This window comes from Orbicella faveolata, unplaced genomic scaffold, assembly GCF_042242905.1.
Source record: "Orbicella faveolata isolate gen_17 unplaced genomic scaffold, um_ofav_v1 contig_48, whole genome shotgun sequence".
NCBI classification, from domain to species: Eukaryota; Metazoa; Cnidaria; class Anthozoa; order Scleractinia; family Merulinidae; genus Orbicella; species Orbicella faveolata.
The window spans coordinates 6021563-6044917 of record NW_028301578.1 but is presented as its reverse complement, the minus strand read 5'-3'; the positions used below and the strand labels follow the sequence as shown (position 1 = coordinate 6044917).

Here is a 23355-nt window from a genome sequence, read left to right as displayed (position 1 = left end):
TCGCGCCTTGAACAGGTTTTCCGCTTTTCACACCACAACGGATTATGGGTAACATTCATCTGAAGACCGCTGAACAATGTTTGCGTTTCGCTTTCCTTCCATGTGAGTCATTTTCAGCACCGACAGACTCTTGTAAAGACACCTTTAATTTTCCATCCTAGCTTTCTAGAATTGTCAAAATGAACATAAGGTGTGCAACGGTAAGTGTTACGCACATCTGTGCTAAATCGTTGATTGCAAGTGAGCGTTTTCGATCTCTACGACACTATCCTCGAACAATTATCTGCATGTTTGTATACATACACTCACTGGTCTGGTTTACATGTACAATGTACGTAATATTCGGTTATTCTTGTTGACTTTTCAGCCAGAGGATCTTATGAACATGCAGCACTGTAATTTACTGTGCTTGCCTGAAAATTATCAAATGAAATATTATTTCTACCATGGTTTGTCCTGGCCCCAGGTGAGTTTTGCACACTTTGATCTACGCTGTATTAATGCATTGCAGTAGTTATCTGATGAACTTGAAACTGTAAGCTTACATCATCGACAGCGCTGCATAGATCTTTGTTTACAGCTGCAAGGTTTCAATAATAAACGAACCGAAAAGTTTGTTCTTTGGGTGTGTACCTTCTTTTACACCCAAAAGAATTCCATATCTTAATTCACCTACAGTTATTATACAGTTACATATATTGTGTTCATGTACCTTCTGGGATGCATTCGATTCGGTATACATGCGATGCCTGAGATGTACTAAGGATGCTAAAACAGACTTTATTATGGTTTTGGAAGCCCTCTTGATGAGTGGGCTACACATGTGAGAAATGACTGTATGGGAATGATTGTATGGGAATCCCAATAACTTTAAATACTATCTGTTGAATGTTCAGAATGATAAGAGATATATTTGCCAGTGGATTTCCATGCAAACTCTGGTATTTGTGATGCATGCCCCCTCCCCCCCCCCCCCCCCCCCCCATCTAGATGGCTTCAAAAACCATGATAAGGTCTATTGTGCACCAAGCACTCCCTTTCATAGAGTGCACAATCTTTTTTCAGTATTCTGAATGATTAGAACCCATATCAAACATTTGGGTGTACCCTACATGTACATGAAATACCCTTACATGGCTGTACCAGTTATCAAAAAATTGAAAGCTACAGTTTCAATGTGCACACACATTCTTATAGGGATACGTAAAATTTTTCCCAAAAGTGTTCTCACAACAGGATGAAATGAAACAGATATTTTTCTTGTGGTTGATTTTATGACCAGTCGAAATCAGTGTCCAGCTGATGCCGTACTTGCTTGCACCACGTATACGTGTACTTGTAAGTCTTGCATCATGCATGCTTCGAACAACTACAACAACACCGGCAATGACAACTTCAGTTGCCTCAGGGTTAGAAATTACAACATTACAACATTATATTGTAAAAACAAAACTGATAGCGGTGCTGGCTACCCGAAACAACCTAAGAGTTGAAAATGCTAGGCAGCCTGTTAGAAGAAAAGATATTTTATATGTTTAGGCCAAAGACACAACACAAAACAGATATAGATGCACTAAAAAATAGAAAGAAAACAACGTTAAGCTACATGTACCTGTAACTACCAGTAGACTGATGTTTCACACTTTGCAAAACAGTATTGTTATCCAGGATTTTTCTTTTTTCATTTCTAGTCTCACAGAAATTATTTGACGTCAATTGCACAGTTTTTGCGAATTGAAAGGTTCCTTTTTTAGTAAATTTGTCTGGCCTGTGTATGGCACATTCGTAAACATTTTCATGTAGAGGAGGAGTAGTCAAGTATAAATTGATTATTAGTAGTGTTGACTGTCATCTTGTACTTACAGACTGTGTGATCCTTATTTCTGGAACCCTTGATTTTTCAAACCTGATAACTCAAAAGTTGCTTCTCTCCCCTCAGTCAAATGCTTTAATTTTAACCCCTATTTCTCAAACTACCAAAAGTTTTCAGCCCAATTTTCATTTCCCCCAGAGGTTCAAAAAATCGAGATTCCACTGTAGCTGGTTTGATCAACTGGTTTTATCCTGGCAGTACATGTAAACTTTTTTTTGTTTTTTTTTTTTTGTTCCCTTCCCAGTTGTCGTATGTTGCAGAAGATGAGAAAGGAAAGATTGTGGGATATGTACTGGCAAAAATGTAAGAAAAACCTTAAATTTATAATGAATTCTTATTTACTCTAAAATTTTTTTAGTTCAAATTTACCTTTGGTACAACTCGGTGATTTCCAATTGATGTTCTCTGGTGTATCCATGGTCACATACATGTACAGTATTATAATGTAATACTACAGCAGTACTGTGTATGAAACAAACTACATGTAAGGGAAATACCACATTGTACTAAAGGTAATTCTGAACCACAATTTACTTCATGAACACATATCTGATTATTAGTTTTCCTTGTGTTCTAGGGAAGAAGAACCCGATGAAGCTGTTCATGGACATATCACCTCCTTGGTACGAAAATATTAAGTCACATTAAAAAAAAAAAAGAAAAAAAAAATCTTTAGTAAACTGTAGTATTGTTTGTCTTGCAATGTAAATGTAGTCACTGGAGATGTACATGTAGAAACATGACATTTCGACTGCTTACTGCTAGTCTTCTTCAGGCGATAAAGGTTGACTGATTACGAGGCGCCATCTTTATATCATAAAGGTTGGCTGTGATTGGGGTGTTTTGATCCTCCTCCTCCATTGGTCCAACCTCTTCCTCAACAAAAAAATCTTTTTAACTGGATTTAACCATTTATTTCACACTGAAGTGGGGAGTGGGGTCTTTGAGGAGCTGCCCCACATGGTAGGTGTGCAATGTACCCATTGCTAAGGAAAGGAATGCTGGATAATTTTGATAGGATAGCCACGAAACTCAGGAGTTTCTTATTAAAGAAAGTAGCATAAAGTGGCCATCATGACAAAGTGGTCTTTGTAAAGTAATAGAAACACAGAATAGATTCTGCTGTCAAAGCACCACTTAAATGTGACACGAATGACTGTTGTATGCATCTAAATTGATGGTGTGCATAGTGTGATAATTGTGTGTCTGGTGACATAATCCAAAAACTAATTTGTACAATTTTAAGTTGTGTTACAGGTAAGTCCTATAATTTCAGAGTGCAAAAACACCACAATTTTGCAGGCTTGCCTTTTAAATGCAAGTTTTCCTGTATTGTACTAGCCTGAAAGTCATACACAACAACCCCCAAACATTCTTCAATCTGTAATTTGATAATTTCCTCAAATATTTTCCCAAGAAACTTCACTCACCTGTCCAGCAAGTGAAAGACAGAATACATGAGCCCGACTGCAAAATCCACAACCCCCATGGCCACTGGATGCAATTTTCTGTACACACCATTATTGACAGTACATTTTGAATTTTGGGTTCTAAAGCGAAATTGAAAGAAAAATTCAGATACAACAAGCAAGGCTGGTATCAATGTGCTAATTGAAATTGTTACTATTTTTATTTACCTTGCAGGCTGTTAAACGTTCTCACAGGAGGTTGGGTCTGGCACAAAAACTTATGGAACAGGTAGTTATTCCTGGCCATTGATGATTGTATCTACTGTAGGTCAAATAGAACCGTATAGTTTATCATGAATCTGTATATATCTTGACCTTTGGAAATGAGAAAGATGGGTTGCAATAACTCTGTTCACAAATTGGTCTACATGTAGATATTTGAAATAGTGTTTTCGTCTCTTGCTGTTGTTTTCAATTTAGTGATTTATTAGTGCAGAGTGCACTATTGGGATGGTTATGGGGGTTGCCTGCCGCTAAGGAACTAAGGCGCTATGGCGCTATGGCACTATGGCGCTATGGCGCTATGGCCCTATGGCCCTATGGCGCCAAGGTGTAAACTTTAATGTTTGTTTAATTAATTAATTTCAATTAATTAATTAGTCTAGAGGCAAGAAAGTAATGGGAGTAGGGTGGGAAAGGTACATGTGTACTCTACGTAGAACACATTCCATCGCCGTCGCTTAACTTTGAACATCGCAAAGCTATATATTTGTTTCAGGTAACCCCTTGCACTCCTTGTGGTACCATTCTCCTTAGAACAAAACTAATTTGCCCTAAATGCATGCGTAGATTAGTTAGGGTTTGTGGCTTCTATATTAGGTGAAGGATACATTGCATACGGAATCACGCACAAATGTTGAGTGGTTTTCCTTATGGTAGAGCTCAACATGTAAGACGCATGCGTTCTAGCATTGTTAGTGTTATACACTATCTTTACACGCAGTATTTTATATATCGTGTCATGTGACCAAGGACGGCAGTTATTTTTCGGGTAGCGCCAGTTGTCCCTTTTTTTTTTGCAAAAGTGAAACGTTACTGTGGCTGCGTAGCTTTTAGAATTACAAACAGGTCGGTTCAACAAATATCATCTGCTGTTTTCAATCTACAATAGTGTGCTTGTCAGAGTTCAAATATATTGCTTCTCCTTAGCGACTTGTTTATTTCTTGCCTTAATTGTGTTTGTAAGAGAGACCAAAAAGTTCTCAAGTTAGTGGCGTTAATACTCCGCAAATTGTGAATTTGTAACAAAAGAAACCAGGAAAATGCTCAAATATTGCTGCAGACGCCGTGGCACCTAATGAAAGCGCAAATTAATTTAATCAGTCTTTGAGGAGACTCATTCATATCGGCCAAGTAGCGCTGTTTATCTTCAATACTTTTCGTTGAAAAGCTTCTCAGCCATCAATATCGTTGTGTGTTAATTTTGAATTGTTTTATTGTTAACAACAAAGGTGGCAACAGAAAAAGAAAGTGGTATTTCGTGACTATCTGATAATTAAATTAGTTCTTGTTCGTCGGTAAAAATTTGCATTTTTAGTAAAGCATCGTCTCTGTTCCATTTCTTCATCACTACATCAGATATTTAACTTTCTTTCATTTATGTCCAAAAAACAAGGACATCTTCCGTATGTTTTGGAGAAAACAGGGGTTTCATATTACATGGCTTTGCGAGGAAAACAAAAGTATCAAGTTACAAAGTTGGCGCGAAGAGCTAAATTGTCACGTTTGCTGCTTCAGCGTATTGTTGAATTTAAAATGAATGAAAATCAACTTAAAGCACCAGTAGTAATTAATTTGTGCGTAATGTTTGGACCTTGAATGAAAATACAACCTTGAAACATACACACTGCAAAGGGGAAAAGCCGTAGCAGACTACCAAGGTAGACACAAACCGGAAGTGAACCGAGTAGGGGTGAGTACTTATGGGACTATTGTACCAGAGCTATCAATTGCGCTCTGCACTATCTGAGATTGTCTCACTAGTTTACTCTGCATTACAGGGGTAATAATATAAACGGGTGAAAATGGGTTGAAACAGGGGTGAGGACAGTCTGCCACCTTGATTTCTTCTATGATCCCCAGTTGCACTGTGTAGTGAGTCTGTCTTGCAAACATCTCACCATAAAAAAACACTGTACATGTCATAACCCCAAAATTCCAGTTCATGGCTTCCTGTGACTCGATGATCAAAAGAGGGTCAAAATTCCACCTCATTAATTGATGATCGGGATGTTATTTCATCTTTGCTGCAGCTGAGAAGTCCTTACATGTATTTGTTCTCTTCTTTTTACCACTCCTTTTTTTCTTTCCTTACTACCACAGAATTCCGAAAGTAGCCCCCCCCCCCTGAAAATAATGGCTCCCCGAAAGTAGCGGTCCTTTGAAGAAGTCAATAAAAGAGAAAGTCTCTGCCTGACTGCAGGACTGAACATTGATTTGAAGAGCTACATGTACATGTATCTGTGCTTTCATCTGTTTATTTCAAACTTGACTAAATTTCTCATGAAACTATGATTTATGAACAAACTATATTTGTCTAGCAGTACACTCCAATGATATATTGGAGGCGTAGGGTAATCAGTTGTGTTGCAATATAATGAGACCATTATTCTTTCGATTAGCCCCATAGTACCAACCAGTTTAGGGCCTTTTTTGTTTAGACAGTCTGCTTTGTTTACGTGGGTAGTTGGAAACTTGCATTTATTAAAGTGAAGCCTTGGAGCTGACTGGCTTATAGCTGCCGGAGCTTATCCCGGTTTCTATAGCACGAATTGCAGTAAGTGGCTAGGAGTATTTCTACTCCCCCAGGATGGGATGCTAGTCCATCACAAGTCACTCTCCTGCAATTTATTAGGTTTCCCCAACAATTCGTTGGTACCCATTTATACTCCTGGTTGGAGAGAGGCACTGTGAGAGTTAAGTGTCTTGCCCAAGAACACAACACAATGTCCCCGGCCAGGGCTCGAACCCGGACCACTCGATCCGGAGATGAGCTCACCAACCACGAGGCCACCACGCCTCCACTTACATTTATAAACGGAACATTTAATTTCTTTTGTTATTCGTCCGGCTACCCGTAAGTAACAGGTACCCGAAATATCGGCCCCTTTTGCCTGCTAATTCCAAAAGTAACAGGGGCCATTATGTTTGGAATTCTACGGTACTACTAAATCATTCGTTAACCAAGGGCAACTTATCCTGCTGATCTCAGCTATGGTCCCACATTTTAAACTGCACTTAAAAGTAATTGGAAGTTTCTGTTTGAATTGTTAGGCGTCTCGTGCAATGGTAGAGTGTTTTAACGCACAGTATGTTTCGCTTCATGTGAGAAAGAGGTAACAAACTACTATTTGTTAAATTTCCCCAGTTAATATTACTTTATTTAGTACTCTTCTTCTTGTAGTGTTAAATATTTAATAGTTCAGCTCCATTGATACTTGACCAGTCTACAATTCCTACTGTTCTGGCAGAGTCTAGCAGTTTTGTAGTTTTAAAGTGCTACTATGACAAAAATCGATCTTTCCAATCTAAGCCATTTTAAAACACAGACAAGTAGTCTGTATGAAAAAAATAATGCTGTTTACTATTTTCAAATACCTCTTTTCGTCGTTTGAAATATGCAAATTAGCCAAGTGATGATGTCATTAGCTAAAACCAAATTTTGATCAAATAAGAATAAAAATCTCAGCCAATTTGTATCAGAAATGTTTGATTCTTTGCAATGAGATTCCACTAGAGATGCTCTACAAAATGAACTTGACGTTTTTGTTACCATGGCAACCTACTGGGTTTCAGACCTCCCTGATATTAAAGGCTCTTCTGTCATCCTTTAGTGTCGCATATTGATATTTGCCAATGGTGCCTCATCTGCATGATCCAGCATGCACATAAATATGTTAGGTCAAGTTCATGGCCTTGTTTGATGTTTTTCGAGCTGAAAATCACTAAAATATTGAAATCAGGTTGGAGGGGACTGGAAAAGAGTGGCTTACCATGGGAACAAATATTTTTATAGCCGTAAGGATGTTGCAGGTACAACTACACTGTATTAGCCCATCAGGTCTCAATGATTTCTGCTGCAAATTGACTGAGATGGCCCTATTTATAAATATACTTGATGTAATATTTGGTTGAGTGTATGACATCATCAGTCATCTCATTTGCATATTTACACAATTTTCAAACTTAAATAATTCCGGAACCAATGTAGATATTAACAAACGGTAAGCAGCGTTTTTTATCTTTCGTGGAATTCTATGTGATAAATCTAAAACTTCAAGGGGTAAAAACTTGATCATAGTTATGTAGCAGTTTGAGACAGATTCCGCTCAAAGTTCGAGCAATGAGTGCAAAAATTATGTACTAAAAATCTACTCACAGCACGGTAATTTTTTCAATACGTTTTAAAACATCTCACTGTAATTCATTTCTCTAGGTGACCCTGGGATTAAATCCCCAAGCATTTTCGAGCAATTTAATGTCAAACCTTGTACGAATGCTTAATGTGTGTGTTATTGTGTTTTCAACTATCGTGAAACGTCCATTTTTATTGAAATATGGATAACTTCAAGTTCAATTTTCTCTTGCTGGGTCAGCTTGAGAGTTTAAGTCTCGATAAGTTCTTCTTACCTTTATTCAAAACATTACCATGCTATGAGGCTTTTTTGGCAACTTCATTTTTGCCATTATTGCTCAAATGTTCTGCAGAAATCATCTTAAATGTTTGTTATTTATGTTATATGTATATGTACCTTTTAAAAGACATGTAGCATTCATTTAATTTAATGAGTCAAAATGTTATTAAATCAGTTGGGCAGAGCTGAGGGATAACAATCTTGACCAGTTCCATGAACAGTTTAGCCTTGGGAAGTTTTCCGTGTTGCTCAATGAATGATGAACAAAATAGCACTATCTGTGGGTTAAGGCTGACTATATGTACATAGCAAAATGAGATTTTCTTTAAAAGGGCTACATGCAATTTCCTTCAACAGCAATAGAGCAGCCCTTCATCTTTACAACAAGACTCTTGGTTTCAGGTAAGCCACATACATGTACATGTGCAGTATATAGGAACTAAGAGTATTCTTCTAAACATGACTGCAATCAGCTGTTCTTCTGTAGTCATTGGTCTGTTGAACCTAGGGAAGCGGGGAGTGGCAGAGTGGTGAGAGGGCTCACCTCCTGCCAGTGTGGTCTGGCTTTGAATCCTGGACCCAGCGTCTTAAGGGGGTTTATTGTTCGTTGTCAAGTTGCTCCAAGAATATTTTTCTCCAGGTTCTGAGGTTTTCCTCCATCTACAAAAACCAGCACTTCTTTTAAAGATAATGTCATTTTGATTCGGGAACAGTAGAGGAAGAACCTTTCCATTGGATGTGCCACTGCAAATTTCTTTTTTGTTATTTCTTTTTATTATTCATTTGTTTATTAATTACATCTGAAAAGATGCACAGCCTTCAGCCTTCATTGAGCAGTACCACATGAAAGGACTGCTCAATAGCTTTCATTTGAATGGTCACAAACCAGAGTTTCATCCACAGGTTTCAAAACTACAACCACCTTGCACAGCATAATAAACAATACTACATCAAAGTACTGCTCAGTAGCTTTCATTTGAATGGCCACACACTAGGGTTTCATCCAGGAACTTTAAAGTTAGAACCCCCTTGTACAGCATAATAACCCGTACCACGTGAAAGTACTGCTCAATAGCTTTCATTTGAATGGTCACACACTAGGGTTTCATCCACAGACTTAAAAGTTAGAACCACCTTGTTCAGCAAAATAAACAGTACCACATGAAAGTACTGCTCAATAGCTTTCATTTGAATGGTCACACACTAGGGTTTCATCCACAGACTTAAAAGTTAGAACCACCTTGTACAGCATAACAAACAGTACCACTTGAAAGTACTGCTTTGCAGCCCTAACCCTAACCCTATTAAGGTAAATTAATCAGTGATCTTTGAGGCATCTGCTTTTCCTCGTGTCAACCAAATGTCTCTTGTTTTCATGAACAGCATTTCTGAAATTGAACCAAAGTACTATGCTGATGGTGAGGACGCTTATGCCATGAAGAGAGATCTGACTGGTCTTAAACTGGAGGTTGGTTTTTGCTTTTCCATTCTTTTCAGTGTACCAACTGGGTCCTTCGGTTTGTCTGCTAGTGAACAAACTGTGTTGATCAGCAGGATTGCTATCTGTGAGAGTAATTCCTGCATTAGATTTGGATCATGAAAAGTCTCACATCTGAATCAGTGTCAGACCTTTGCCCTTCTTGGATTTTCTGACAGAGGGTGTCTTTGTGTAATGCAAGCTTGAAAAGACCCTAATCATAAACTTACATCTTGCATGTTGTCTTTTGAATAGGCCAGCTTCAGTATGCTAAAATTCTAAAGGAAAAGAAATTGTTTGGTAACCCGTAAACCTCTTGACATTTATTTTGTTTTGTTTTCCCTAAGCCTCGAATTTAATTATGTATCAACTTTTTCAAACCAGTTTGAATGTTTTCTGTTGTTTCAGATTGTGATGATGAATATGAAACAAAGCAAAATAAAAATCAACTGGTTCTAAGAGATATTTCAAACCTTAACCAGGAACATTAGACCGTAATAAATGTCATACCCCATGATATAAGGAATTCTAAACAAAACAAAAAAAATGTAATATTGCTAGATGCAAGAGTCCATCAAACGCTCTGCTTTGTTTTCTCTTTCTAGGAGAAAGTTGCCTCTGTGAAAGATCTAGACGTGATTAGAGACAGGGACAGTGGTCATGATCAAGGTGAATTTTCTCATAAGTGCTCCCATTCACGGCATGTTAAAGACCATCCCACCAGTCGGTGCCCACGAACCACATCCGAAGAAAAGACAGAGAGTACAAATGAAGGATCTTAGCAGTGGAAAGAGAACTTTAGTGCTTTGATTTATGAATCGAAATACTGTTGCAGCGACTTCACAAGACTTTCGCTTAATCCTTTTCTTTCAGGAAAACTTCTTTCGGACTTCAAACCGAAATTTTGAAGAGTATTGATAAATAAACAGTATCCGGTTGAAGTACATGTCAGTAGCTTTTATTTGAATGATGACACTCCAGGTTTTCATCTACAGGCTTAAACTTAAACTTAAAATAATCTTGTGAAGCAAAATTAACAGTACCGTAAAAAAAAAAAAAAAAACATGAAATTTCCGAGATTTCATCTGCAAACGTGAAAATTAGAACTGTCTTGTAAAGCATAATAAACAGTACCTCATGGAAGAACTACTCAATAGCTTTCATTTGAATGGTCACACACTAAGGCTTCATCCACACACTTAAAAATTAGAACCACCTTGTACAACATAATAAACAGTACCACATGAAAGTACTGCTCAATAGCTTTCATTTGAATGGTCACACACTAGGGCCTCATCCACAGACTTAAAAATTAGAACCACCTTGTACAACATAACAAACAGTAGCACATGAAAGTACTGCTCAATAGCTTTCATTTGAATTGTCATACACTAAGGCTTGATCGGCAAACAGCAGCACCTTGTGCATCAATGAACAGCGCCACATGGGGTATTGGGCAAGCTGGAGACCAAGATGGCTGGCTGTTGGCCAAATTCCTTTGTTTTTGGCGCTTTTATGGACGAGACACAGCGGAGGTTCTTGAACACGCAAAATAGACTTTGATTTTGGTGAAGCTATGAAGTCTTGGAGAATAATAAAACTGAGAAGCAGTAAGTATGAAGCGTCAATAAGCTTGAGAAAGCGTGTGTATTTTACATAAACCCAGCCTCGTTCCCAGAGTAGAAAGAGAGGACCCTGAGTACAAGTTTGTCATACGCCCTTTCATATAAAGGAGCAAAGGTAGACTGTGAGGATGTGAGGGAGAGAAACATTCCAGATATAGCTTTCAAACCTATGAGGAGAAAGAAGGAGGGTTAAGAACCCAATCCGGCGTCACGTAAGTTAAGCTCTCATCTCATGTTAAGTCTGTGTTGAACGTTCTGCAACCTGAAAGCACTTACCAACTTTTTCCGAGTCCAAGGTGTTTTGACTTTTATACGACCCGATCTCATCCGATGACGTCCGAAGGTTCCCGACGACGTTCGAAATGTTTCCCGGGCACAGTCCGATAGGATGTGTCTCGTCTAAATAATATCGTCGCCACTAATTCCTGGAGAAAATGAAGAATTATGGATAGTAACTGCATTTACATGGACTTAACGTTTCTTACATTGGGTCTAGCTTCCTAATTTTTTCGAAAGTGTGTCATTAAAGGCTGCAAAATTTGGATCATGTGTATCAAAGGCACGCGTCGACCGATACTCGACCGATACTGTCGGCCGACATGGTACCGAATATCGGCCGACTCGAGGTCGAGACGGCCAATATGTCGGTCGATACATTGACATGTCGATGTCTCTGCCGACGTGTCGATCTACATTTTCACCGAAATATCGATCGAAATATCGAATGACGTTCGACCGTGTGTCGGTAGATACTCCGCCGACAGTATCGGTCGAGTATTGGTCGACGGGTGCCTTTGATACACATGACATGACATGTCGCCAGTAATTAAGTGAAAACAAAGTTTAGAAATCGAAGGTACCAACGCCCGTTTTATGAAGTAAGCGTTTCTTGCTCGGTCTAGTTTACTTCTTTTTCGAAAGTGTGCCATTAAAGGGTGTAAAAGCTCAAATTTTCATTTAGACGAGAATGAGATTGGTCCTTAGCCATGGGCGTGAGTGAGCGCAAGATCGAAGTTTTCGACGCTAACGTGACTCCCACGTTAAGGCGTGGGAGTCACGTTTTAGACGCGAGAGCTGGCAGGTATATGCATGTGATCTGTGAAGTTCAATCCAAAGAAACCAGCCGTCATGTGTTTTACAGTATACTTAAAAAAAAACGTTTGAATTGACAAGTGTTTCATCAATTAGCTAACATCACGCTCATCGTGCGTGGTTCTGTTACTGAAACTACCGCAAGTGATCTGTCAAATTTAGACCAAAAGAACCAATCGATCTGAAAACAGAACACGTGTTAAGAGGAAACGTGTTCAGATCTGCTGAACTCGTATACCACGCTAAATACCTAGGAAGAGAATTGACTTAACCACGGACATCCGTAATTCATAGTTATACTTTTAAGCCGCTACTTGAATTTAAACTTATGGAAAAAAATTCTGTCAGGGCATGTACGGGGCCGTTGCCATTCAAGATTAATTGAAAGCTTGTGCAAGTAGTCAAGTTGTCAGCTCTGACAAAAACTCGAAATAAGCCATCATAAATCACCGGAAATTAAAATACATGATATAATGAAAGAATAAACAAATTGCAAACAGTTAAACTATTAGGGTCAAGAACACAATCTGGCGCGGTCAAGTGAGCTACATGTAAGCTCTTAAATCACATTAAGTCTGTGTTGGAAGTACTCTGAATCAAAGCCCCAAAAAACGTTTTACGAGTCCAAAACATTTACCCTAGAAGTACTGGTAATTTCAGAGACGACCCGACCGTACGATGACTTCCGAAGCTTCTCGACGACGTTCGGAATGTTTCCCGGGCAAAGTTAAATAGGATGAATTTCGTCAAAATGATGTTGTCGCCAGTAGTTCAATGGAAAATTTGGGTCTAGTTTACATTTTTTTTTCGAAAGTATGTCATCAAAGGCTGTAACAGCTCAAATTTTTATCTAGACGAGAGTAATTGGTGCCTAGGCGTGAGTTGGCGCAAGATCAAAGTTTTAGACGCTAAGGGTTGAGAGTTTTAGATGCAAGAGCTGGCAGGTATATGCATGTGATCTGTGAAGTTCAATCCTAACGTACCAGCCGTCATGTTTTTGACAGTAAACTAAGACAAAACGTTTGAATTCAAGTACGGTTCAGCTATTAGCTAATTTCATCCTGATCATGCATGGTTCTGTAACTGAATGTACCGCATGTAATCTGCCAAATTTAGCACAAAGTAACCGATCGTTATGAGAACCGAACACGTGTTAAGAGGAAGCGTGTTTCAACGGAGCTCTTGTACCACGCTGATTCTGTGCTGAAACCACTGCATCTGTTGTGACACGTCTAGCCAAGAGTAACCAATCCCATCGCTTAATTTGTGACAGATTGAGACGAGCTGAAGGGAAACATATGTAAACAGGGAATTCTCTTTCCTCTTCCAGTCGATTTTGATAACTTTGGAGGCAAGTGAGTTTGAAACGCTGGAATACTGAGCAAACAGAAATGCGAGACATCTTCTCTGTCTCCTTTCTCGCCGTTTTTCTTTTGCTCTTCACACGAACGCACTCGAAGGAACTGCAGTCAAACGATTCGACTTCTACATGTAAGGTAGGTGAGATCAAAGTGATTCCGTTACAAACTGAGGTTTTGTTCTAAGAACTTGCTGTTTTCAACGGGAACTTGTATTAGATGAGATACACCGATAGAGATAGTACTATAGATATACTCAGATGTGCTCTCTTTTTGGTCAATTCTGTGTTCCCACTCAACGTGAACCGTACATTATACTTTTGAGCATCCGCACAATCAAACTTTTGATGAAAAGTTAATCTGTCAAGGCAGATACGGGACCTTTGTAATTCAGGAATAATTGAAATCTTATACAAGTATACGTGACAAACAGTCGAATGCACCATGAATCGCCAGAAATAAAAATAATTGATGTGCTAAAGAATAGACGAATTGCTAACGTCTAGCTCAAAAGTAACTGATCGCAGCAATATAGTACTTACTTGAGCAAGCGTGAAGATTCTGAAGATTTACTCTAACATTTGTTTCAACAGCCGTATCCTTATTCTGGAATGCCAGGAATGCCCGGCGTGCCAGGAATACCGGGAACTCCGGGTGCTCCGGGTAGAGATGGTTTCAAAGGAGAGAAGGGCAGCATCGGAAAGCGGGGTTCACAGGGCGCTCTAGGAATCCCAGGGAAAATTGGTCCGCGGGGCCTTGAAGGATCTAAAGGGGAGATAGGAGAAAAAGGAAGTTCAGGTGTCCCTGGGAACATTGGCCCCAGGGGCTTTAAAGGAACCAAAGGAGAAAATGGAACGATGGGAACAAAAGGGAGTGCGGGTATCCCCGGGAACACTGGCCCACGGGGCTTAAAAGGATCCAAAGGAGATATAGGTTCCACCGGAACAAAGGGAAGTACAGGTATCCCTGGGAGCATTGGCACAAGGGGCCAGAAAGGATCCAAAGGAGAAAGAGGTTCAACAGGAACAAAAGGAAGTGCGGGTATCCCTGGGAACACTGGCCCACGGGGTTTAAAAGGATCCAAAGGAGATACAGGTTCCACCGGAACAAAGGGTAGTGCAGGTATCCCTGGGAGCGTTGGCACAATGGGCTTAAAAGGATCTAAAGGAGATAAAGGTTCCATGGGAACAACGGGAAGTACGGGTATCCCTGGGAGCATTGGCGCAAGGGGCTTTAAAGGATCCAAAGGAGAAAGAGGCTCAGTGGGAACAAAAGGTAGAAAGGGTATCCCTGGGAACATTGGCCCCAGGGGGCTTAGAGGATTCAAGGGAGAGAATGGCATTGGAACAAAGGGAGAGAAAGGGGATGCTACAAACATGGACCCAAGACAGAGAGCTAATTGGAAACAATGCGCATGGAAAAGATACGACGGTACTGACAACGGTAAAATACAGGTAAGTCATGGTATTAGAATCTCTTAATCGTCTTGGCTTAAAACATGCGGTCTATGAGTAAGTGAAATTCCAATGATCCCATCAGGTGCAGGGCACAAGAGGTAGCAAGCTTGGTAAAAGCGATAAAAGCTTATTTCCGTAGTACAGTAATCACCCGTACTTAAAGATAAAACCAAGTCTGACTGCTTTGAAAGCTTAAACCAAGTCAGATGTTCGAACTGGAACTAATAATACACAAACAGATGGAAATACTCACTGGCTAGGATGATGAAAACCAACAACTTCCGTTCCAACTACAAATGTTGAAGTCCTTTTCCTTAGAATTGTTGATTGATCTATTGATTGATAGATTGATAGATTGATTGATTGATTGACTGATTGATAGCATTGCACTCGACCTAGTAGCGAGACAAAAAAGTCACAAAAACATAGGTCCTTCTTTGTTGCCACGCGAAGAGCCTGCCCGCAGGCTGCGTAAAGCGAGACTGCCAAAGAAGTTGTGAAAAGAAGACGGCGAAGGGGATATCCTGCAACGATTTTTGCTGAGTCTGTAGCATAGGCGGACGAGCTAGGGGGCGAGGGGGTTTGCGCCCCCGCCCCGCCCCCCCCCCCTCCCCACCCCAGCTACGGAAATTATATCATTTTTGGGGCCAAACGCTAATGATTCAGCCAACGACACTTAAGAGAAAACAGTACAAAATGATGTTTGTGTGATTTCCAGAACTCGGAGATAAAGTTTCTAGTTAGTTACCTTTTTAGAATTTGTTTTCTTTTAATAAGTTAAAGTTAGTTAGTTAAGTTAAAAGTTCTTTTAATAACTTTACTCGGATTGAGACTGTTGATAGAGTATGATTGATTGATTATGTAAGCTTTGACAGAAGCATGTCACCCAGACTAGGTGATGTGCTTCTGGCTTTGATTATAACTATTTTTGGAATTGTAGCAGTTTTATTAGATGTGGGAATTGTGAACATTTTTTCGTTTTTTATGCTATTTGAGTTTGTTTCCATCCCGATTTCAACACTCTCGCATTCGGGCATTGCGTAAGTTTTCGGGCAAGAAGGTCACTTCACCCCTCCCAGGTCCAAAGGTGCCCGTACGCCTATGTCTGTAGGTGTAACTTTAAAGTTCTTACGGGGATTTCAAACGCAGAATTTCAACCGAGAGCTGATTTACATTGTGCGTTTGAGATCTTCAAACGAGCAGGAGCGTGAAAATATCATCTAGCCGGCTGGGTCACAGAACTTGGTTTCTCTTCCGACAAGAAACGTATCTGAATCAAAACCGAGTGTGTGGCAAATGAGTCACTAAAAGTCGGATCACTGTTGAATTCATGAGGTATATAGGGGATAATGCATGGGTGCGCATAGATATGGAATTTCTCTTCGAGTGTTGAACTCGATATCTCACGAGTGAGCCCAGCGAACGAGTGAAATATAAAGTTGAACACGAGAAGAGAAATTCGATATCTACAAGCAGCCATGTAACATTTTGTTTATTATATAACCATAATAATGACGACTTTTTTGACGATTTTCCGAATATTTCCGAACACTTGCCGAAGATTTCCGAAGATTCTCCAAAAGTTATCCGAAGGGCAGACAAACTTTTCCGAACATTTTCCGAACATTACTGAAGATTTTCGAAGATAATCGAAGATTTCCGAGGAAGACGCGATGATGTTTCGATCATAGAGCAACACATCTAAGTACAGTTTAAGGGATTATCTAACCATAGAAAGGGTGATCTTTTCACCTGTGACAATAACATGATATTTTCACGTGTGAAGACATCATGTTTACGCGTAAAAGCTGACCTGGTATTTCACCCAAGGGGGGTACTTCCTTATATGGGTTATATAGGTATGTGCGGCCCCAAAGGGTATGGTTTTCAGCCGTTTTGGTCATGAATAGGGCATCGCTTTTGGAAGTGTCGGTTGATTGGGTATGTTTTTTAAGAAGAAGATACTTTTCGATAATTATCGATAAGACCTTGAACAAAAGCCCAATAAAATCTATGTTTAATTAAGGCAACTGTGCAAGGAAATCCTTTTTTTTTTAGATCATAAATAGGGTAGGGAAAATCGCAGATTTTGGTAATGAAAGCTCATAAATGGTGTAAGGCTTTTGGGAAGCGGGCCGCACACCCCACCCAATTTTCCTGGGAGTATTTCCCCCGGGGTATTTCACTGGTGTTTATATGAAAAAATATTATATCTGACGGGAGTGGATCTTGCACCGCAAGATCATTCAACTGTGATGACATGTTCGCCGATAACGGAACGTTTCAAGCGAATGTCCGGTTTGCCACATTCTGGAAATTTAAGAAGGACAGATTCACCGAAGGAGTAACAAACTTCAACGGTTCGACAGTCCATAACTTATGTTGTAGTTTATTTTGTTTTATTTTTTTATCTCAAAAAGAGAGTTTAGCAAGCATGTTGAAAACAAGTTAGGCTTATATGTACATGTTAATCGACTAGTCGGAATAAAAACTTTTTCAGTCAGGAAAGAATTAGAAGCAATGATAGAAAGATGTACATAACTTACAGGCGGCTTTTGACACACGTCTCTGAAACGAAAGAAATTCATGTCCCAAGCAGGATTCGAACCGCGTCTCCCCGCATACTAGTCACTACACCATCGAGGCAACCATGCTGAATACATGGCAACTGATTGATCTGAGTAGATAGAACGCAGCCAATCCAAGGGAAATTCCATGATTCATTTTTCCGATCTCATTTTTCATGTTTCTGCTGTGTGCGATGATTCATCAACGAAAATCAACCATTTCCATGTCAGGCCCTACGTGTTCGCATGTCAACAAATTCTGAAATTCCTCCTACAGATGTCGCTCCGGCGACAAGCAAAACGAAAAATGAAGCGAAACTTTCCTTTATAAATGGCTCTCAATACATTTAGTCTCGATAACCAGATTCGAGAGAACAGCGGCAATCGAGCCTTTTATGCATTCTGCATCGTTTTCATTCATTCTTTTAGATGGACGGCAGTCAGGCCAAGCTCAGTCAGTTCACGGACTTGTTTTTCCATGACATGATGCCATTAAACGGAAAAATCACTAACACACCAACATTCGGGTTCAAGGTGGAAAGCTTTACCAAACAAAACACTTAATAAATCAAACTCTTTCCAAAGCCTGTTGGCAGAATCGCAACAACATCACGAGCTGCTACACACGATTCCGACCCTTCGATTTGCTCCGGTTTCAAAGATTTCTATTTTCAGATATTGAGATAGACGCAGCACGTCACACTCCTTTCGCGCCTCTAGGATTCCGCGGGGCAACTTTTCTCTTGCGGTTTTCTTTCGCGTCACGAGCGATGGAGAGACTATACTCGTACACTGTTTTCTGAAAGGATCTTGCTTTCCCGGGCTAGGCTGAATACTCTTATTTTTCTGCCGGTTTTCGGCTGAAAATATTCTTGTGAATATTATTAGATCATAGCGTACGACCTGATTTCTGTTTTGGAATGTATTTGTTGTCTGGTTGGTGTTGAAGTAATTTTGGAGCCAGCCTGCGGGCATTAAAACCTGATATGACGCACATAACTTATTTCAGAAATGTTATTAGCATGAAACATACGGCTAGTGATGTTTTGAATTTGGAAATTTTCAAAACACAAGATTATATTCTTTACAAAATCTCAGCTTCGGGTTTATTCTTAAGTTATTCTTAATATTTCGCAAATGCGAGCCTCGATGTTTTTATGAAATATATTCTTATAACAAAAGGAGTGTACTCTACTATGTATGTGGTATTAGAACTTTTGTATAAACTTCCCTAATTTATGCATGCAGTTATTCCTTTGTAAGCTGTATAAGTATTCAAACATCTTTAGTCACTTTTTTTTTACTATTTCAGGAATGCTCTTTCAACAAGTTACACGACAATACCGCTCTTAGAGTCTCCTACCAGGGAAACGCTCAAGTCTATTCAAGTGGCAAATGCAACAGATGGTATTTTAAGTTTAACAGCAATGAATGTAGTGGTCCCTTGCCGATCGACTCAGTCGTTTACAACAACTGGCCTGGAGGGATTGGCAATAATTACCGTAATCATTTCTTCGAAGGTTATTGCGAAAACCTCGCTCGCGGCACAGTCAGCGTTGAACTCTGGGTAGGCAAGTGCTCTGGGTACACACTGGGTAACGCTTACACAGGATGGAGATCAGTGTCCCGGATTATGATTGAAGAAGTACCGCCATCCCAGTAGTGCTGTTTATATTTATAACTGAGACAAAGATAAGATTAAGCGGCATAAGGGATCAACGTTAGAACTTGATAGAAGTACAGTTAGATTTAATTATTAGATTTAATTAGGGAAAATTCCATATATGCATATCCAAGTCTATACACAGTTCATTATAACTGTTTGCTCGTGATTACTTAACTTACTTAATCCTCTTCGTTCCTAAGTGGAACATAGGTCCTCAACTAGCGCGCGCCACCTAACCCTATTTTGTGCAGTGCCTTTTGCCTCATTCCACGTAACATGCTTCGCCGCCAACTCTGCCATTCTCGTGCGCCTCCAGCTGTTTTGGGGTCTCCCTCTCTTTCGCTTCCCCTGTGGGTTCCACTCTAGTGCCCTCTTGACTACGTGTCCATCTGGTTTCCTCAGTGTGTGGCCGATCCAGCCCCAAGCTCTCTGTCTTATCTCTTCCTCTATCGGTCGTTGCCCTGTTTGACTCCAAAGGTCCTTGTTGCTGATTTTTCTAGGCCACCAAATCCGCAAGATGTTCCTCAGGCTCTTATTGATAAACACTTGCAACTTCTGCTCCAATCCCTTGGTCAGCCTCCAAGTTTCAGAACCATACAAGAGCACCGCCTTCACATTTGTCCCAAAGACTCTCAGCTTGGTCTTGGTTGTTAGTGCCGTGGATCGCCATATTGGTCTCAGCATCGCAAATGCCTGTCTTGCCTTTCCAATTCGTGCCTGAATGTCCTCGTCAGTGCCTCCCTTCTTGCTTACAATGCTCCCAAGGAGCTCGTGATACAGCCGTGATATAACTGTGATATATCTTGTGATATAACTGTTTGCTCTTGATACGCATCAAAATGTTACTGATAATTATAGTCTCTCTTTTCTGATTGGCCGAAAGCGTACAGTAAATTTTCGAAATCAGCGCCTGTGACGTCATCTGGCTGCAAATTATACAATAATCATGTGAAGGACAGTCAAGGTCACGGGTAATCATGTCATGTATGACAGCGGTGCATGATTTCTTAGGGTAATTATGTCAAGTTCGCCTGCTTTGTGTCAGTGAAGAAGCAAAAACATGAGTTACATTTTGTTTTCGTTCAATGTATAATAAAACAATTATTAGATTCGTTTTTTTGTGGTATTCAGAATAATCAAGGTCTCGGTAAGGTTTATCAGTCTCAGCCTTCGGCTTCGGCTGATAATCCCTACCTCGACCTTGATTACTCTGGATATCACAGAAACCTCATCCAATAATAATTCTTTATAATACATTGAAAAATACATTTGTTACAGAACATAAAAATTTTAATCTGTATCTGATCTTGACTGTTCTCTTTGAAGAAAAGCGTATCTTAACGTTTTGTAGTGGCTAAACCTATATTCTATAGATTTTATAGCTTTATATGTTACTAAAAGCTTTATTGAAAGGGGAAAAAAAAGTGAAATGTCAGTCTGAAGCTACACGGAAGTTGTGCGGTTTTCCTCGCCTTTATTTTAGTTTCTATTTTTGCAAAATTGAGCATAGTATTAATGCTTTATTGGACAGTGCCTCCTAAATAGGTAAAATAAATCAATAAGTAAAATTTGTTTGCACATATTTCTTGTTCATTTACAGAGCACGAACCCAGTTCTTAGCGCCAGTTCTTTTTCTTAAGTTTGCTATCGGTGACGAAAACACCGGATGATTAAGTCATCTTATTTGCTGTCAATTATTCTTTAAAGTTGTTTTTGCGTATTCAAATATTTTATTTTAGAATTCTTCAATTTTTGACGCAGAGACTTCATATATACCTCCAAGAGAAGATCAAGGCTGCATTCCATATGATGGCTATCGACCTACAATCGCTGCCATGATTGAGATCGCTACAAAAAAACAGTTACCGGATGGTCGAGATAGAACTAATATCTACTTAAGCGATCGTTGTCGGTTCAACGAGCGCTATAATCTCTGGCTGTGACTGTTTCGGTAGCGATCATATGGAAACCAGCCATCACCAACCGATATTTTCCCCTTTGACTTATATGACCCAACTAGGCGCGAAGTCCGCAAGCCATAAGTCGAAGGGAGTAAAAAGAGGATCCGTAACTTGCAATACGAACTAAGAAGATGAAATGAGTCAGATATTTATTACATCTATAAATGATTGACATACGTCAAAAACAAAAGGAGTCAATTGCATACCGTTGCTAAGTCGTTATCACGGATTAATCCATGACGTCAAAATTTTAACAAAAAAGAAAAGTTTAACAGGTCTATTTGATGTGAATAATGTTAACAAAACTTGGTGATAAATCACGTGACATTTTGGCAACAAAAGCAGTTTCATATTTCAGCAGCCACCATTGCTCAATTGACCAATCACAGTGTACGTTGTAATTCACTAGCAAACATGACGTCATTGATTATGTCTTATCACGAGAAACAAAAATATACTAACTTTTGCAGTGGAGTGGCATGATTTTCCTCAGCTGAAGAAATCATTGCAATTCATGTTACTTGCCTTGTGTGAGAAATACTTATAGGAATTTTGTTCTGCAGCCTCGCAATTCCTTTAATTTTACAATAGAGCCAATTAAAAATGATTTTCACAAGCGTGGCTCAATCTCCGCTCGGAAGTTAATCAGAGCGATGCGTTGGCAAATAAAAAACAACAAGTAAGCGCTTGATATCCTTCCTTAAAAGACTGCTAAGGTGACAAAGAAAAGGAGTAGACAAAAGTGTTAGTTTGCCGTTATGTGTCAGTCTAAAGACTTCATCTTCCATCGTCTGAGATCAAAATCCCGGTCTTTCGGGACAACAAGAGCAAGAAAAATCACCTCCTAGAATGGTCACTCACCTTTTAAAAGCAGTATCTTTTAATATTTACAATCATTACTGTCTTGAAAGCTTCGGGGTCATACTTCTTTGGGGGCAAAATGTTGGCCAATAAACGCTGAGATTCAAAAACCGACTATTTAAAAAATGCTTGTCTATTTCTAGCACATACTTGTTTCAGACATGATATTAAAGGTGGAATGTCTATTGAGCTTTTAAATCTCAGAGGCAGTCTAGTCCCGCGCAAAGGACACTAGTGTGGTCATGACATCGTCAATTGAGTCAAATTGACATCAAACATGGCTCAATGTCTTTATGAAATTGCTGACTAACGCACGGGTAAAAAGCATTTATTTACGTTTGTCGCGTTCCATTTGTGAACATTAAGGTGGCCGAACACAGTTTTCGCGCGCGCTTTTGCTGACGCAATTCAGCGCGTGCACAAGGATTGCAAAAACAAACATGCCGTCAATAGAGCGATCATTTTATTTACTCAACACCCGTAGTACCTGTGCTATTTTTCTCTATAATTGAACGCAACGTATTGGTGGCTTTAGTCTTTTATTACAAAGATAAGTTAGAAAAGGTAACGATGTAAAGAACCCAGCAATTCTCAGCTTTTTCTTTCTTACCGAGAGAACCCAGTTAAATGCAGCGCATGCGTAGTAAGTCAAAAAAATGCGATTGAATGAATATTGCACTCTCGGAAATACGCCTGTTTCTCGAGAACCACTCATTAGAATTTCACGAAAGTTGACACGAAAATTCTTCAGGAAATAAGTAACTGAAGTATCGAAAATAATTGATCTTTAACAAAGGAAATTCTAGATATTCCAGTGAACCTTCAACAAGGGATAATTAGAGATCTCTCTGTTAAATTATTAGCAAAATGGTGTTAACTTGTGAGAATCGTTACAAACTTGTTACATGCAAATTATAAAGAAAATCTAATGACTAGATTTTCTGCAAATAAACAAAACCGATTTTAAAGGCCTGTTTACATTTATTCATGTTGCCATGGTAACGACATATACGTCAGCTTCACGATCAAAAAACCAAAGTTCGTGTTGTTAACTAGCTTGTGGCCATTTTTGACGACCGAGAGATCAAGGGTTTTAGAGAAAAGGTGAATGAAACACAGGCATCAATAACTGTGTTCAGCCACCTTAAATCAATTGGAATTGTCCTTCAAACATGAAGGTACAAAGATTTCTAATTAACAAAATACTTTTATCTCATTTGCGCCATGAATTAAAGAAGCAATTCTCCGAGATTAATGCCCAGAAGGAAGAGGATGGGGAGCGGTTTTGGTCGGTCTCTTAGAGTGTTCAGCCCCA

General features: G+C 39.5%; 2 protein-coding genes across 2 annotated transcripts; both read left to right on the top strand.

Moving 5' to 3' along the window:
* Window positions 1-71: 71 nt before the first annotated feature.
* Window positions 72-10602, top strand: LOC110066183 (N-alpha-acetyltransferase daf-31-like). Its single transcript, XM_089281032.1, has 9 exons — window positions 72-200; window positions 368-466; window positions 2118-2176; window positions 2451-2496; window positions 3518-3571; window positions 6616-6677; window positions 8334-8378; window positions 9360-9444; window positions 10059-10602. The coding sequence occupies exons 1-9, from the start codon at window positions 180-182 to the stop codon at window positions 10233-10235; spliced, it is 648 nt and encodes a 215-aa protein (XP_089137158.1). The 5' UTR covers window positions 72-179; the 3' UTR covers window positions 10236-10602.
* Window positions 10603-13442: 2840 nt separating this feature from the next.
* LOC149096170 (uncharacterized) lies at window positions 13443-19384 on the top strand. The gene is made up of 3 exons (XM_089281513.1): window positions 13443-13666; window positions 14122-14982; window positions 18865-19384. The coding sequence occupies exons 1-3, from the start codon at window positions 13562-13564 to the stop codon at window positions 19213-19215; spliced, it is 1317 nt and encodes a 438-aa protein (XP_089137639.1). The 5' UTR covers window positions 13443-13561; the 3' UTR covers window positions 19216-19384.
* Window positions 19385-23355: the final 3971 nt, after the last annotated feature.